The sequence below is a fragment of the Bos javanicus genome, chromosome 10 (assembly GCF_032452875.1).
Source record: "Bos javanicus breed banteng chromosome 10, ARS-OSU_banteng_1.0, whole genome shotgun sequence".
Taxonomy (NCBI): Eukaryota; Metazoa; Chordata; class Mammalia; order Artiodactyla; family Bovidae; genus Bos; species Bos javanicus.
In genome coordinates this window covers 65,193,897-65,211,779 of record NC_083877.1, presented here as the reverse complement: position 1 = coordinate 65,211,779, position 17,883 = coordinate 65,193,897, and the positions used below count along the sequence as shown (strand labels likewise).

Genomic DNA, 17,883 nt, shown 5'->3' with positions numbered 1-17,883 from the left:
GGAAAAATAAACTCTTCTATTTCATGTCCTGGGTTTTGTTGAGTATTATCCACTAAGTATATTAGAATCTCAAAATTCAATTATCACCTTACTAGAATTTATGCCCTTGTCAACCACAAATTGGGACTTGCCATCTACCTCCATAAGGATTAAATCATGTGCTGCTGCAGCTGCTAACCTTCAGCAGCCCCCTGAAAGGAGTTCAGGGTGAAGAGCAGAAATGAGGCATTCTGTACTCAGGGCAGGGGGCGGGAGGGATTTGGGGGGTGGTTGGGAAGACTGGCAGGACAGGTCTTCAGATAGCTAGGTATTTTCCAGAGCCAATTTTATGAGCACAATTCTTGTATCTCCTCATGTCTTTAAAAGCACTAAAATCATTCATAGTGATGACTGTTGCTCGTGACTAGCAGAAACCTTCTGGAAAAATATGTGCTTGATTGCATGTATTCCTCCTTCACCAAAATCACATATATACTGACCTTCCCCCCTGCACCTTTGGAACAGTTTCTCAGAGCTGCCTCAGGTGCTGTCTCCCAGGATGCGGTCCTCATATTGCCCCAAATAAAACCTAACTCACAACTTTCCTGTTACGTGTTTTTTTAAGTCGACACCCTATAGTTGGTATATCTTTCTAATACATGGTCATGTAGTCTAATAATATGAATTTTTACTTATGTAATTACTTATAGAGAAAAATATATAGATAACTGAAATTTAAAATTCCCAGGTGGCACTAGCAGTAAAGAACCCATCTGCCAATGCAGGAGACGTAAGAGATGCTGGTTTGATCTCTGGGTCGGGAAAATCCCCTGGAGAACGAAATGGTCACCCACTCCAGTATTCATGCCTGGAGAATCCCATGGACAGGAGAGCCTGGGAGGCTACAGTCCATGGGGTTGCAAAGAGTCGGACACAAATGACTTAGCATGCATGCTCAAAAAGGAATATGTAATACATTGGCAAATTTATTTAGAACTTCAGAGTTCTAAAAGAAACAGAAGTCTTATATGCCTGTTGACTGGCAGATGGCTTTACTTTCAGAATAAAATATTAGATTGGTCACATGTGACCACTGAACTTTAAAAAGAGTAAAAAAAGTATCAACAAACATTGATCTGGAGAGTAAAAGACTTCGATTGTGATCATGAGGCTTTGCCACTAACTAGTTATGTAATATTAGCCAGATTACTTAATATCTCTGAATTCCTCTGTTCATTGATCTCTATACAGAGTACTTAGACTAAATGTCTAAAGTATTTTTTCTTCACCCACAAAATTCTTTTGACAGCTGTAGATAACACTAAAGCAGTCATTACTCTTACTGGAGAGATAAGGAATTCCTTTGTGTTTGTCAACCAAACTGCAAATCAATCATAAACGAAGAAAAGTTGTTTAATCCATGGGTTTAGCAAGTTAAACATTTATGAAGTGCCTGACCAGTGTAGAAACCATTTTGCCGGGGTGTACGTGTGCATGCACACGTGCATGTGTATATCAAGCAGAAAGGATTTACAGAGCTTTCTCTTCATTTACAGAGCTTTCTCTTCTATCTTAACTATTTTTGTATCTTTATCTTTTATTCTTTTCTCACTTTATAGAAGAAGTAATGAGAGTAATCCTTTCAGAATTGATGCTTTCATCCCTGTCACTGTTATTCCAGATGCTTTTTCTTATATTTTTTATTTTTCTTCATACAGTTCTTCAGCCTTCAAACATCTTTAAGTTACTCCATTCTTTAAAAACAAAAATTTCTTAAACTTTATTTAGCTTTAAGCTACCATTTCAAAATATATATTCATTCATATATACTTTTTCACTTGGAAAAAAAATCTCCAAGGGCATGGGAAGAGATTAAAGATATGTAAGATTGGGGGCAGGGACACTGTTACAGTATAGTCCAGAGGAGAAGTGATGAAGTGAAATGTTAGAATCTGTTGGAATGACTTCTTAGGTGTTGGAGATAAGAGGGAGGAATGAATTTGTGATATCTTGAATCAAGATATGGAACATAGAGAGGTAAAGTGGGTTTAGGAGGGAAAGCTATCATGTTCTGTATGTAATCCAGTACTCATGACTACCCTGTTTTTCTTGAAGCCCTCTCCTCCCTTGACTTCCATGCTGCTGCATTATCCTGGTTCTCTTTCTTCTTTAACCCTCTCTTCTGTAGTTTTACCTACTCATCAGATGCAGACGTTCCTTGTAGTTCTATCTAAAGCCACTTTATTCTATGTGATTCCTAAGCAGTTTTATCCATTCTCTCAATGTTATATATCACTTCTATAATGGTGACACATAGACTTAGATGATGACATATTCAATTCTATATCTCCTGTCCTAAATTCTCAGTTACCTGTTAGGTACGTTACAGATACCTCAAACTAATTATGAACAAAAACGTGGTTTACTTAATTTTCCAGTTCATTCACAAGCTACTACCAGATTTACTCACCTCCTAAAATGTGGGTCAAATCCTGTTGTCTTTCACTACCTGTAAAATAAATTATGCCCTGTTTTCTTAGTCAAATAGTCAAGGTTCTGTACATTTCTCATTCCAGTTACATTTTCCCCATAGCCAGTCTTCAACCTTATCAGATTGTTTCTCTCCTCAAAATTAAGCCAAGTTCTTTTCCGCCTCTGCTTTAGGTTATGTGGTTCTATCAGTATGGAATATCTTTCCAGCCCCAGTGTATCCCAACCCCAACTTTGGAAATCCTCTTCATCTCTTATGGCCAGTGCACATCCTTTATCTACTCACCTGTAGCACACTTTCCCTCTCTTATGCACTATTTTACTCTGTCTCCTCTGCAGGATTATAAACTCTTGGGTGTAGAAGCTCAGCCTTATTGGTCTATATATGTTTCAGAATACCTAATATTACTTTACACAAAATAGTAGCTTAATAAGTCTTCCTTCTCCTTATTCTCATTCTTCATTTTCTGTTACATTTAAAGGTACTAAAGCTGCTCCTGGATAGTTTAAAATAATTAATGGTGGTTATATATTTAACAAGTAATGCAAATACAATCTAGACAACTCATTTAAAATTATATATTTTGGAAATAATTTTATTATTTGTATTTTACCATATATTACATTATGTCCAAATTCTTTGAAAAACAGTTCACCATTTTTTAAATTTAGGGTGACTTTATCATTGTAGGTTGAAAATTTCTTCTGTATGGGATCCCCACTAGCAGTTTTTTTGGCACTGCGTGGCATCCGCCCGGGAAACACTGGAAGTCAAGACCATATTTTGCCCAGAGAGATTTGTAACCGATTACTAAACATTTTCCATCCGACAGATCCAGTGGTGAGTTGTAAATATGGATATCTGTGTCTCAATATTAAATTTTTCCTAAGAGAATCTGTAAGAAATCTTGCAAGGTACTGCTGAATTGATGAGAAAGTATTCATTTACAGACATCTCTTATTTTATTGCACTTCACAGATAATGCAGTTTTGTTTTTTATTTTTTACAAAGAAGTTTTGTGGCAACCCTGCATTGAGTAAGTCTATTGATGCCATTTTTCCAACAGCATTATTTTTTAATTAAGGTATATATTTTGCTATTTAGACATAATGTTGTGGCATATTTAACAGACTTTTAAGTATAGTGGAAACTTAACTTTTATATGCATTGGGAAACCAAAAAAATTGTGTGATTCACTTTATTGCGGTGATCTGGAAGCAAACATGCAGTACCTCTGAGGTATGCTTTATCTATTACGCTTGATAAGTTCATATTTTTTAAATATTTTTCTTTGGTTTAGGGATTAGGAAGTAAAATACCTTAAAGATGTTCTGTTTATGTTGTATTTGTAGAATGAAAGCATAATGTAAAAGTACTATCCAGTTAATGGATCCAGTTAATCCAAAGGACAGGAGTCTTCTGAACTTTCAAACCTTAACCAGTTGTAATTCCAATAATGTAGTAGCCATAAAATTTAAAAATCCACTTTAAATACTTTGTTCTCTAAAGCATGTTGCAACATTGAAATGTGTGTAGTAGATCCTCTTAAAATTGAGAATATTTAAATACTGTGTATTAAACATGGAAAAGTGGAAGAATTTATTTTAGTCTGGTAGAATTACAACATTTTGGATTTTTGCATTCTCTGTTATGTTTGTAAATTTTTCTAATGTAAATAAATTTAAATTTTTGTAAATAAAAATAAATTTTTCTAATGTAAATAAGGATCTTGCATCCAGGTGAACAGTTTAATGTGAAGTAAGATTTTTGGATGAGAAAAATTCTTCATTAAATCATATTGGGGACAAGTATTAAATATAACTAAATTTAAGACAAACTATTTTAAATAGCATTTATTTTCTGAAAAACAGCTTTATATGACTCTAAAGTCTTTCAAAAGATCTTTGGCTAGTACCAAATAAATATAACATTGACTAAACGCTAGAATTTTAGAAAATTTTCCATATGTTAAAAAAATCAAAACTACTATATTTAAGAAATAAATTTCACTGAAATGGAATCTAGTGTTAAATTCAAATACTGACTGTACAATCTTGGCCAGGTCACTTCTGAGACTATCTATTTTTTATCTATATGACGCAGATGATAATATTTACCTCAAGGTTGTTAGGATTAAGTAAAACATATGCAAAACACTTAATTAGACCTTAAGTGTATTGTTATATCCATTCATTTTACTGATTTTCCTATAACTTGAAAGTGAACTTAAGATTGTAGGTGAACTGTGAGCTATATTTTGTATAATCTTAAACTTTATTATACAGTTGACCCTTGAACAGCTCTGGGGTTGGGGTACCAACCTTGTGCTCAGTCAAGAATTGGTGTGTAATCTGATAGTCAGCTCTCCATATCTACAGTTTCGTATCCACAGATTCAACCAATTGCAGACCATGTAGTGCTTTAATATCTATTTATGGAAAAAAAACACACACGTATAAGTGGACCCATGCAGTTCACTCCTGTGTTGTTTAAGGGTCAGCTGTATTATGGAGGATTACAAACTCATTATTACAAATTATTTGTTATTCATTTTACAATTTTTCTGTGCTTTTTTTTTTTTTTAATAGTTATGTCAGAACTGTGCTAGGCAGTTTTTCTAAACTTATCTATTCTTCCCAACATCCTTCTGAGGTAGTAGAAATTAGAAAGTATTATTTCTTTTCTACAGCTTAAGAAACTGAGGCTCTGAGACTTTGTGACTTGGTGAGTGTCATATAGTTAATAAGTGGCAGAGGCCAGAATATGAATGCAGGGAATTATATGCCAAGTCCATTGCCTTTTCTGCTATATCGTCCCTATTTCACCTTAGACAAATGGTCTTATATCATCATCTCATGTACTACATTAATCTGCTTGAAAATAGGGTCAACTGAGAGCTTATATGTTAAAAATTGAGCTTATTTACTGTGTTCCAAGTTACTGTTTACTGCTTCAGTTTTGTTCATGAGACTTAATATAATCTAATTGCTAGATGTTATCAGAACATAATAAAAATGAATATTCCTCTGAAAAACAAGGTCTTCCCTGTAGTTCAAACTTCCCTGTAGCTACAAGGTCTTCCCTTGTAGCTCATGCCCACAGGCAGGAGACCGGGGTTCAATCCCTGGGAAGATCCTCTGGAGAAGGGAGTGGCAACCCACTCCCAATATTCTTGCTTGGAGAATCCCACGGACAGAGGAGACTTGCAGGCTACAGCCCGTGGGGTCGCAAAGAGTCAGACACGACTGAGCAACTAATATTACTGAAAAACTAATTTAAAGGGCACTGTTAGCCTAGACTAACTCTAATTTTTTTGTAGTCTCATCATTAAGGATATATTACTAACAGTGAAGAAATAGGAATACATGTTAGGAATGTCAGGTTTTTAATCATTTCCTAAGGTCCTCTGAGCACACAGTAGAATCAGAATGAACAGTTTACTAAAACCTAAGCATTGTGCCTTAATGTTTTGTTTCTTTGAATTTTTTTACATCAAGGCTTATAGATTAGAACCATTAATACTGAAACACTACAGCAACATTTCACCTGTGCAGATCCACTGGTATAATACATCCAATCCTCTACCTTATGAGTATATGAAGCCAAGCTTTCTTCACCCAGCGAAAGATCCTACCTCAATTTCAGAGAATGAAGGCATCTCAACAATACCAAGCCCTGTGACTTCGCCAGTCTTGTCTCGCCGACACTATGGGGAATCTATAACAAATATAGGCAAAGCAAGCATATTAGGTAATTTCTCTTCGGTATTCCTCATCAATGAACTTAAGAAATTTTATATAGTCATTAAATTTTAGGTACCTGGAAATACTCTATATATTACAAAACATCTGAGAGTTAATGTATAGAGTTAACTACTCTCCTTATATTTGAAGGCAAAAGCCCTAAATTCTCTAGTTAGATCAGATCCTGTAGTTAGAGAATATAAGAAACCTTGATGCACACACACCCCAAAAGGTGGAGGCATCAAGTTCCTCATTTTAACCTTGGCCCCATCACTTGCTGTGAAATCTGGAGAAGTCACGTAGTTTTTAATGCTCGTCTCCCTCATCTGTGAAATGAGGGTGTGCTTGAGTACTAAGGGTGCCCTTGCCAACCCATTCTCTGATCTGTGTCCTAAAAGTCTCTCAAATCGTGTCCTCCTTGAGAGCAACAAGGATATTGAATTTCTCTTTGCGTGGTCTCCAGTTCCACCCACAGTGTTTGGTGTGGCGCTGGAGCTCAGTTGTGTGCCACTTAATTTGTCCTTTGCTTTTGGTTACAAGTTGCCTTAATATAAAATGCCACAAGATGGCACTGTAAGCAGGCTCTATCTGCTGGATTCATTGATATTCATCATAGAGATTGTTTATTCACAGCTTTTTATAACAGATCCACTTCACTTCCGGAGTAGGCATACCAATAGTAAATATATGCCCATATGAATAGAATGGTTCTTTTTATTAATATTTTTAATCTTATAAAATACTTTAAAAAACAAAGATCACTTGAATAAAATAGAATCTTTTTTTCTTTGTAAGCTATATTCCTGCAGTTTGTACAACTCTCATTCTGTTCAACACTATTTTTATTTAGAAACCTACAATATAAATTGCAAATTTTTTGTGTTCCCACCCTGGAAAAACATGACTAGGGCTTAGTCTCTCTGCCAACTGACTGTAATTATGGGTGGTGCTCTTTAGCCTGGTACGTGGTGTAATTCAGCAGAATGACTGGCCTGTTTTGTGAAATGCAGGGGCTGCAAGCATTGGAAAGGGACTTGGAGGAATGTTGTTCTCAAGATTTGGACGTTCATCTGCATCACAGCCATCTGAGACATCAAGGGACTCCATAGAAGACGAGAAGAAGCCAGTTGCCTCCCCGCCCATGACCACCGTGGCAACGCAGACCCTTCCACACAGCAGTTCTGGCTTTCTTGACTCTGCATGTTAGTTCATACTCTTCTTTCCAGGTTTATACTGTGTCCTTTTTAAACTGGAGGAAGACAAAGAGCATTAAGATATTAACACTAGCAGTCCACTCTGTAATCTAAAGTACGCCCTAGCTTTTAAAGAAAAAAGTGCTTTTCTTTACTTACATTTTCAGGAATAATTCGCAGGTAAATGCAGTTTTACTCTCTGCATGGGTGAATTAAGTTAAGAACATTAGTAAGTGCCTTGTCGCACAGAGATCTTACACATCAAGGATAAAACAAATCTCTTTGTGGTAAGCACTCCCATAAAAGTAGTTTTTTGTTTTTATTTTTAAACATGGTCTTCTCAGCTTTAAAAATTCATTTAGTTGCTGCAGATCTATGCTGTATCTACTCTTGATACCGTTTTTAAAATGCTCTGCCAAAACCATCCTGGTACTAATCCCATAGCTCCCTTTATCAACCTAATTATAAAGCCTTCAAAACTTTAATTGTATTAGATCCACTCTGTGGTTCCCATCCTGTCCCTACTAACTTGTGTAAAGTAGATACTCAAGAAATGAATGAAAGAATGGGTAATTATACTGGACTTAGCAATAGAATGATGCTTTATTTAATTTTTTCCAGTGGATTTATAAGGTCTAAAATCTTAAATAGTTGTGAAACACTAAAACACTTAGTGTATATTTACTTCTGAGGGTCTAAACTTAAAGCTTATTTATAAATGTCCAGTAAAGTAAAACCAGTGAGTCCTAGTTTCCATTGACTTATATAAGGAAATGTAGATTCTGAAACTAGTTACTTCCTTTCCATAACTATAGCAAGAAGAAAATTTTATTTTCATTCTCTAAAAATGTTTAAACAGTTCATTTCAGATGCTTAGCTTTGTTTTCTTACCGTGTCTGCTGCTCTGAATTTTAAAATGAACAGCATTCATTGCCGTTCATAAAAAATTAAAAAGGAAGTTGAGATGTGACAGTCCTAAAGGCTGGATCTTTCTCCATAGTCAGCCCCAATCCACGATGAATTATCCTAGCCATTGCTGAGTTGGACATTCCTATTTGGGCCAATTCCATTTTTTAAACTTAATCCTATGCCTGACTCTGAATACTAGAAATTTTATAATTTCAAGCCTTTGAACACTGCCTAAAAAATTCATTTTAGGTTTTGATATTTGTACAAAATTCATATTTTTATGAGTTACTCTATGATTTATTGCTTAATAACAGAAATGAGATTGTGAAAGTATAAAATTTTGTTGTAACATACAGATGTCAAAAGAAAACTATAAACTTCTGAAGAAAAATAACTTTAAATAATTTTGTAAGATGGCGGGTAAAAAGCCACAATTACTTGTAATGTTAATGCACAGCAATGATGCTAGTAAACATGAGGGTGAATAAGGGAACAAGAAAAGCAGGGTCAAATTTGAGCCCCAGAGAAGGGGTAAGGAAGATACCAGAATTCTATAGTATCTGAGGGAAAAAACTGTCTTTTAGTGTTTTTGCTATTTAACATAGAAATTTGAAAGTGATAATGATAATAAAGAAGAAACTTATTTCTTCTTCCAGGACATGTGAAGGTAGAAATGCTTAGTTTTATTGCGTTATAATATTTTAACAAAATACGTTTTCTGTCATTCTTGCATATAAATTCTTTGTTGGTTCTAATGGTAAATTCCCTACCAACTATAGACTCAGCTAACTGAGCTAACATGATTTCTTAGTTTTGTGTTTTCATCTTTAGATACAGATTTTAAAAGTCCAACTTTTGACATTGGACAACTGCTGTAGAAGAATTAAGCCTTTTAAATCAAATCCTCTAGATTTACCTTTGACTTGCTTCAGTAATATACTCTTCTCTGTAATCCTGGTTTAGATAAATTTCTTAAATCATAATTGCTATTTTGGCTGTATCTTGCAAATCATAAAACCGTTCTTCCTTAAATCTTCTTTCTGGAATTTGATCACTGTGATTAGGTGATTCTGGCTTCCTTCTTGCTCACATTGATTGCCTCAGTTCTTCTCGATAACCTTCATTCTAAGGCTACCGACTTTGATTCTCCTGCTTTTTGAGGGTAAGATGAACACAGACTGAATTCGTGATCAATCAGGGTTTCTCTCTTTGAAGAGTTAGTGTTGTCAATTGAAACTACTTCATTGACATCAATTTGAAGCATCTTATATAGCTGCTTTTCATTTCTTTTGAAAAGTATAGGCTTATTTCTGGTGGTTTTACTGTTTCTTTTCTTGTACCCCCTTGTGTTTGTAACATATCATGAAAAGAATTTGTTTCTTTTAGCACTGTTTTGCCTCTAGGTTAGAACTTAAATGAACTATAAATTTGGGGGATGTTTGAGCGTTAACAGATTATGACATTGTATTTCAAAATTAATTATGCTTACATTTTCCACGACAGAGCTCTTTACAGAAACCTAATTGTGTACTTCTTTTTGTTTGCTAGGTTTAATCAGCTTATTTGGGAGTACTGTTCTAACTTTTGGCCACTGCATCACTGAAGGCCATTTGTAACCATCAGCCAACACTTTAAAGCATCTTGTGTTTTGTTTTTTTTTTTCCACAGATTTCAGACTTCAAGAATCGTTCTTTAATCTCCCACAACTTCTTTTTCCGGAAAATGTAATACAGAATAAAGATAATACCCTCGGTATGGTATATGTCAGGAATAGCATTCAGAACGCTGTGAAAACGGTCTACTTAGATTTCTTCTGCTCACTGAAAACTTGTTCAGTTTTTCTATGAGAGCAGCTTGAATGTTACCATTAACAGACTATTTCAAATGTATTCTCTTCCTGTATTTCCTAATCTTAAATGGTAGTGGTCCTGAAACCGGAGTATTCATTAGTTACTTAGTGTGCTAAAGTATATCATACTCCTATGTGCTTCTCCAAAGAAGGAACTCTTTAGAGAGAGAAGAAAAGCATTAGGCCATTTTCTTTCTTCTCTGTTGCCCTCCAGCCTTCAGAGAGCTTCACTGTTCTTTTTGTGTAATATATTTAAATATAAAAGGATTTCATAGTATAAAGAGTTTAATCATTCCTAGTTATTTCAGATATTAATAACACTATCCCTAGGACTGTTAGTATGCCACAGATGATACCTGGTTTCAACACAAATATTTAATGGTCTTTAGAGGTATAGGCTTGCTTTGAAAAAAATTATTGGCTACAAGAGATATTTTCAATCTCCTGATTTTCAGCAGATTCAAAATGTATTAGTAAAAATTAATCTTAGCAGTTTAAAATTATTTTTATCTTAACTTCTCATTCCTTTTTTTCTATATCTCCTTTCTCTTTCCTTTTTTAAAAATAATGGATTTTGTCTTTAACCAAAAAAGTAAGTTACAAGTTTCTCCTTGTGTTTTCAAACCGTATCTAATTTTGCAATTTCCATGTTTATAATTGCTAATTTTCATGCATTTTTTCTTCTTTCAAAAAAAAAATTCTTAACTAGATATAGCTCCCAAAACAGGGTGTCAGCATAACAAGCTGATTTGGGTTTTTAGCCCCGTGACAGCAGTTTGTGATGATCTAATTCAGTGAACTCCTCTCAAGAAATGATTTTTATAAGTGCTGTCTCTAGTCCCTGCTCATGTAATAGTCACTTCTGTAAAGAAATAACTGACTTGTGCTTTTTGAATATTAGAGAAAGGAAAATTAATCCGTTAATCTATTTGTCCTACATTCAAGTAGTCCTTTTATCCACTCCCTTAAACCATCCCAGCTACCTAAGCAGTTAGACCACTTGTCATAACTACACCACATTGATTCAGATGGTAATATGTATATGGCTTCTATTTTCTCTTCTCCTGTTTTTATTCATTCAACAGTTTTACCATGAGGCAAGTAGATAGTCACTAGAAGAGGCACCAGGATGAACCAATTTCAGTGCTGCCCATAAAGGTGTTAAATGCTTATGTGGAAACTTAAGTATATTTTAGAGGGCGTATATTCTTGTAGGGAAGGTGGATAACTACAGAAATAATATAATATATGGTAGAATGTGCTGAACCTCATGACAGAGATTCTAAGGAGAGAAAATGTTTTCACCTGGAGAAATGAAAAAAAAAGGTTTTGTGGAAGTAGGACTTAAATAAGCAGAGATGAAGAGACATTGCAGAGAAAAGAAACAGCACAGCACAAGCGAAAACACAGAGATGGGAAGCACAGGTTATGCAGAGATCTAGAAGTTAGTTCTGAGAAGAACCAAGGATGAGTAGAAGGGAGTAGTTTTGAATATGCTGAGGAACATTTCTCCAACCAGATGGTAGAGGATCCAGCAGATCTGGCCATCCCCAGAAGTTCCTTTGTATTCTTATGAGCCTGTGTTTCCCCAAATAGCCCATCTGTTGTCAAATGTTAGGTGTCTGAATGTCTTTCAGAGTAGATTAGTGTTGGGAAATTTGGAGATCAGAAAATGGCAACTAATTATAAAGCTCATTATGGAGTTTTTGCTATTTTTTTTTAAATAAAGGATTTTTAGAGAATGTTTTTAAATATATTTGGAGCTATGATAAGTCACAAAATGTAAATATTCCTTGACTATCAAACATCTAACTACATAAAATATATGGTTGCTCTCAGGCAGAGGAAAAATAAGATATAATTTATCAAGAACTCTGAGCATATATTGCAAATGATTCTTTTGTCAGTCATTTGGAAACCCAGTTTCCTTTACTAGTACTTTCTACTTAGTACTAGATACTAAGGTTTTCTTAGTTAAGACACTCCCTTTAAATAGAAGAAACTTGTCCAGTTGGTAAAATGGTTACTTTCTATTCATGTATTTTACTTTTTAACACCATATTCCAGGTTTGACAAGCCCTGTGCACAAAAGAACACTCTACTGAAGGCAGAGTGCTGAGGAAACTCTGCCTTCAGCCTGGGTAGATGGCAGACATTTGCTTGGAGAATAAGGAAGGAAATGTGCCCATATGCATGACTCCCCCAAAAAGAAAATAAAAGGTGAAAGTGAAGTCGCTCAGTCGTGTCCGACTCTTTGTGACTCCCATGGACTGTAGCCTACCGGGTTCCTCTGTCCATGGGATTTTCCAGGCAAGAATACTGGAGTGGGTTGCCATTTCCTTCAACCCATGTTTTAAAACAGTGAAAGCAAATTATTGATGATTGTTAAAAGCCAGCAAATTTTTTTTTTTTTCATTTTTACCTCTCCTCAACTTTGAGGAATCTTAAATTCTCTTTTCGTAGATATAGGAATATTAACTCGTAGGCACTCCAGAGAAAAGGATTGAGTGATTTTATGTTCTCCTTTTTCTTGACCTAATTCAGTGAAAGAAACTAGGAACATACTAACCTGTCTAGTGCCACCCCTTCTTGATACAATAATAATGAGAAGGCTGGTCCAAGGCAACTCCGTGTAGATCTGGGCCGTCTTTGGCCAAGAGCACATCTCACATCACATGTAGCATAGTACTACCATGTAGTGACCTCACACCGTTGGGAATTCTGTGATCTACTTAAAGAAAAAGATGAGACATTGGCCCACCTACATCCATCCATCCACCCACCTGTAAAACCAACAGGTGTCAGCTGCAAACCAGACTGCCTGGGGTAAACCTTTTAAGGAAGATGAGAGACTGTAAAATAGGTTCATCGAGTACAAGCTGGTTACCTAAATTTCCATTTTGATGGGGACAACCTACAGATAAATAGGGAGGGGATGGGGTAAGCCAATCTAGTTAATGACACTTATTAAAAATCCTGTAGGTGATAAGAAGGACAGGGACACATAATGAGGCAATAAGTTCATCATTTGAGTTTGTAGTATACGAAAGGCAGTGTTGCACAGTGATAGCACAATAAGAATACATTTCAGGGACATAAAATCAAAGTGGAGCCGAGTAACACTGGTTGTAACAGGAAAAATCTCCCTTTAACTTTAGAATAACAGTTGTTTAAGACTGTTGGCCTAGGAAGGCATTCTACAGTGGCCTTTAAAAGGAATTCTTAGAAATAACATGGTATGGGCTTCACCAATTTTAATGTGTGTTTCCCATCTCTTCGTTTTTCCTCTTATTTCTCCTTTTTTTCTTCATAAGTGACTTCACCTTGACTCCTCTTCAAGGAGTCAAGTTGTGTTTAAGAATTCATTTCTTCTTTTCATCTTCTTGTCTCTTGTGCCAGAATATACCTACAAATTTTAACACAAATGTCCCATGGAATATGAAAGATAAAAGATTGACATTCCTGTCCCACAGTTCATCATGTGGATTTCAACTATTTCTGACTTCTTATGGACTAGCTTATAATTTAAATGAGAAAAATAGCAGTTTTGTAAAAGGTCTATGTCAATATATTTCATAGTGCTTTATAACCTGACTGGGTATTTATACTATTTGAGTGTAAATAAACCTTATCTAAAAATTTTTAGACAAGATCCATGGACATTCTTTGTCAGAAAAGCACGATTGAATAGAAAAATAACTATAAAGGCATTTTTAAATCACCAAATGGTATTGTTTAAACAGTAGCTAAACATTTATATGAAATCATGCTCTAAAATGATATGATTTCCTTTATGCGATTTCCAAAGCAAAACCCAACTTTTTCTCCAACCTCCTTAATTTTTGCCAATTTTTACTTTTTATACCTGCTAGCACGCTGAACAAAAGAGCAGATTTTGAGTCTGAACGGTAGTGATTTTTATTTTTAAGACAGACCCTTCAAAATACTGTATGGCTTATTGACAGCTTTTGAGGGATTCCTGAAGATGAAATTATCATTTGTCTAAGTGTTTTATCTCTTAAGGATTTGTTAGATTAACCAATTGCAGTGGTATAGCCTTGGATTTGGTAAGGTGATTTTTCTCACGTGTTACAAGGATTTTCTGTGTGTTTTAGAAAAAACTTAATTGAACTTACTGAGCTATTTGAGGACAGCACGTTTGTAAATGAAGTCCTTCCTCTCAAGGGCTACCACTGCTCCTCCCACTCTCACTTCCCCGCCAGTGGATTCTTGAGCACGAGCGGTCCCAGGTGCCTGTTTGGCCCAGCTGACAGCATGGAGAGGAGTATGTTGTGGCCCTTTGAGGAATTCAGCATAGTGGGGAGAAAAGCATCGTAGGACTGTAGTAGATGTTATTCCAACGTGTTCCCCTGAGCCAGCTAACGTAAAGAGCCTCACCTGTGAAGGAGCCTTTGCGTGCGCTGTTGCACTCCTGCTGACATTATTGCATCTAAGGCTGACCCGTCATTCTGCAAGAAGACTATTTGCTGTATCTTTCAGGTTAGGCACAAATTTTAAATAGGAAAGCCAGGATTTGAGGCCAGTTTCTTTATTCCAAATATACTGTATGGTACCAGGTGAGATTTTTGTTTTCTTACTTTATTATTCCATACTGACCTCAGCATACAAAGGAGAGGATTCACCAGACAGAATCCTGAGCTACTGAGGCTCTTGAGTGTTTTCTTCCCATAAGATGAGAGTGGAAAGTCACTTTTTAAAAAATAGTAACAATAATTAGGAGAGTCACTTCTGTTTGGTAAATTTTTATTCTCCAAATCTAGTAAGTCTGTGTAGAAACAATCTTACTGTGATACTTACTCATTTGTTTGACTTCTTTTTAGTGGAACTGGATCACAGAATTGACTTTGAACTCAGAGAAGGCCTTGTGGAGAGCCGCTATTGGTCAGCTGTCACGTCGCATACTGCCTATTGGTCATCCTTGGATGTTGCCCTCTTCCTGTTAACCTTCATGTACAAACACGAGCACGATAATAATGTGAAACCCAGTTTAGATCCAGTCTGAACCCTTGAAGGACATTAATGGCCCAAAACTGATTTTTTCTTGTTAAATATGTGTGTCAAGATATGAAAGTTTCAGGTTTAAGTATGTTTCAGTTTTGTTTAGGGCAAGAAATATTTGAATTTGAAAGCACTTTATTTTATTTAAAAAAGCAAAACAAATGTTCAGTTCAAAAGAAGTTATTTATAATTTTCATCATTTTAATTATGAGTCTGACAGAACCCCCTGCAGAGAATCAAGGAGGACCTGGAATTGAGGAAGATTTGGGAACCTGCAAGTTTATAAATCACAATCTAATTTCTCCCAAATATAAAGGCATATTAATGGGTTGAACCTAATATATTAACCAAAGTATGTTATAAATCTAAAATGATCAAGGTCCAGGATATTCTATGTAAAGATCACAAGGTGGTATCATTGTTTTAGATTTGTATGAAAACTTATATTTCCACAATTTCTTTGAAACATGAGTATAACAAGTTTAAAATGTTTTGAATTTAACTTGTTTAACTCTCTAATGCCGAGAGAAACATTTGAACTACTATATTTATAGTTTATTACCTCTGACTAATTGCTTTGTGTCAATGTATGAAACATTACATTTTTTTAAAATTTCTTTGAACAATTTAAGAACCACATTTATTTTCTATAATGTTAAGACCCTTTTTTCTCAGAACTCCATCTTTGTACTCTTCAGATGAATATATAGACACTGTGGCATAATTTCAGTATTTTTTCCATTAAAAACTTGTAGTTTCACACAAATAACACTAGTTCAATTATTTTGAAAAAGAAAGTGAACTTTTTATGATGTCACATGCACCTCAAAGAAAACTGAAGTTTTCTACTTGACACAGAATACTCCAGAATAGGTACATTTAGTAAACTTTATTGGAAAATTAGTCAACTTCTCTGGAGTAGGGAGTATAACTATTTTAATTAAGTATATAAGCATCTGTGTGCCAAACAATTAACATATAAAAAGGGGATAGAGTGCCCTAACATTTTTTAAGTGTTTTGAGGAATTGTAGTTGCAACATAGACACAATGTTCAGGATTCTGAGGCATCGAAAGAGTTTCCTTGGCTGTCATTTTTTCCACAGTGCTTTTCATCTGAGGAGCTCAAAGTGCTGTGTGATTAAATAATCTATGTAGAAGTTCCTTGAGGTAAGTGAATGAGTGTTATTCTCATGTTACATGTTAACACACTAAGGCACCAAAATATATAAAGTGCCTTGAATTAGATGACATAGCAAACCAGGAGAGCTCAGATTGAAGACAGGCCATATTCTTTTATGTGCTGTTCATTGACTTATAATTCACACGTGACCTTTTATTTTGCAAATAATAACAAATTGCCATTCATAATTTGGAGAAATGACTGAAACCAGTCCTTCACCCTACTGGTCATATACATTCTTGGGTTCTCACGCACAAAGGAGGAGTTACTTAGAAGGAATCAGTAGCCATTTCTGCCACAGCCAACCCTCACTTCTGAGAGGCTTCTACTGGGTTCTCCTTAAGGTGCTGTATTTGCTTATCTTAGCTTCACAGAAATCATTGTCAAACTAGGAGCAAAGTTGGTCAGTTATACATCTCACCTTCCTTCTTTAGAAGATATAGAATCTTTGGCTTACTTGTAGGCTTTACTTAGTTGGCCTTTCATTGAATTTGCACAACATAAAGCACTTCTTAGTGTTTAAAAAGATCCTAAGGCTTCATGGCCAAATATGTGACTCACTAAGAAACTCTTGCTATAAAAGGCTTTTGATGCTATCTTAGCAAAGCTGAAGCAATGTCTTTCAAATCTAGAGATTCCTGTGAACTCAGGTCATTCTCATACCCTGTTTATTTCATAGTTCTATTTAGTTTTCAGGAGAATTAAACTTCCATCTCATATACTGTTTCATTAAAGGTACATGAGCCTTTGGGTCTTAAGACATTCAAATGCCTCAGAGCTTTAAGGGATTCATTCTTAACCACTAGAATGTTAAGAGCCCCTTTCACCTGAGGGGAGTGAAAACCTATCAAACCTTTTAATTTGATATTCAGTAAAAGGAAAAGTATACTCCCATAGCTATAGGAAGATATCAGCTTCCATTTTTTCATGTTAGGGAAAAAATCCAATTTAGCCACATGGAAGTTATTTGAATTCTTGAAAAGAGCAATATTCAAAACCACCTTTTCGAAATGAGATATTCTGGATTATTGGACAGGTGTTTTGTTTTCAATTCATTATTTCATAAACATGGCGTTTTTTATTTCACAGTACTCTTCTTGTTTCCATGTCTCTGCATGTTATCATGGAATGTACTTGTATATACTCAAGTAATATACAGAGTATGTGTAATTCTAGCTTGATTTAGAAGCTAAGTCAGTTACTGAGTAACATTTTGCAACTTTATTCCTGCAAGTACTAAATTGGCCAAAAAGTTCTGTTTTTGATACATTAAAATTTTATTCTCTACTTTGTGTACCTGCTCTGATGATTCTTCTGAGTACTGGTCAGACCATTCAAACAATTTTAATCCAGTTCAGCCCCTAAGAATTATTTATACTTAGAATAAGGAGGATGTTTTGTTAGTTCATAACTTTATTTTTGACAGTAATTATACTTGTGTTATAATCCAGTGTTACAGATATTAGCACTTATTACAAAATATTCTCGGTTTCCTGGTAACTAATTTATACTTCAGAAG

General features: G+C 35.2%; 1 protein-coding gene across 6 annotated transcripts in view; it reads left to right on the top strand.

Moving 5' to 3' along the window:
* DDHD1 (DDHD domain containing 1) overlaps positions 1-17,651 on the top strand; it is a 66,196-nt gene extending 48,545 nt beyond the window's left edge. For 3 of the 6 annotated variants that reach the window (XM_061428913.1, XM_061428907.1, XM_061428909.1), the window contains 5 exons: positions 3,161-3,310; positions 5,968-6,220; positions 7,224-7,415; positions 9,984-10,067; positions 15,006-17,651. In XM_061428913.1, coding sequence (XP_061284897.1) covers positions 3,161-3,310; positions 5,968-6,220; positions 7,224-7,415; positions 9,984-10,067; positions 15,006-15,187 — 861 coding nt within the window. In that variant the 3' untranslated portion in view covers positions 15,188-17,651. Of the gene's footprint in view, positions 1-3,160; positions 3,311-5,967; positions 6,221-7,223; positions 7,416-9,983; positions 10,068-12,231; positions 12,396-15,005 lie in introns of those variants that run through there. The other 3 variants (XM_061428908.1, XM_061428912.1, XM_061428910.1) reach the window with 2 other exon arrangements.
* Positions 17,652-17,883: the final 232 nt, after the last annotated feature.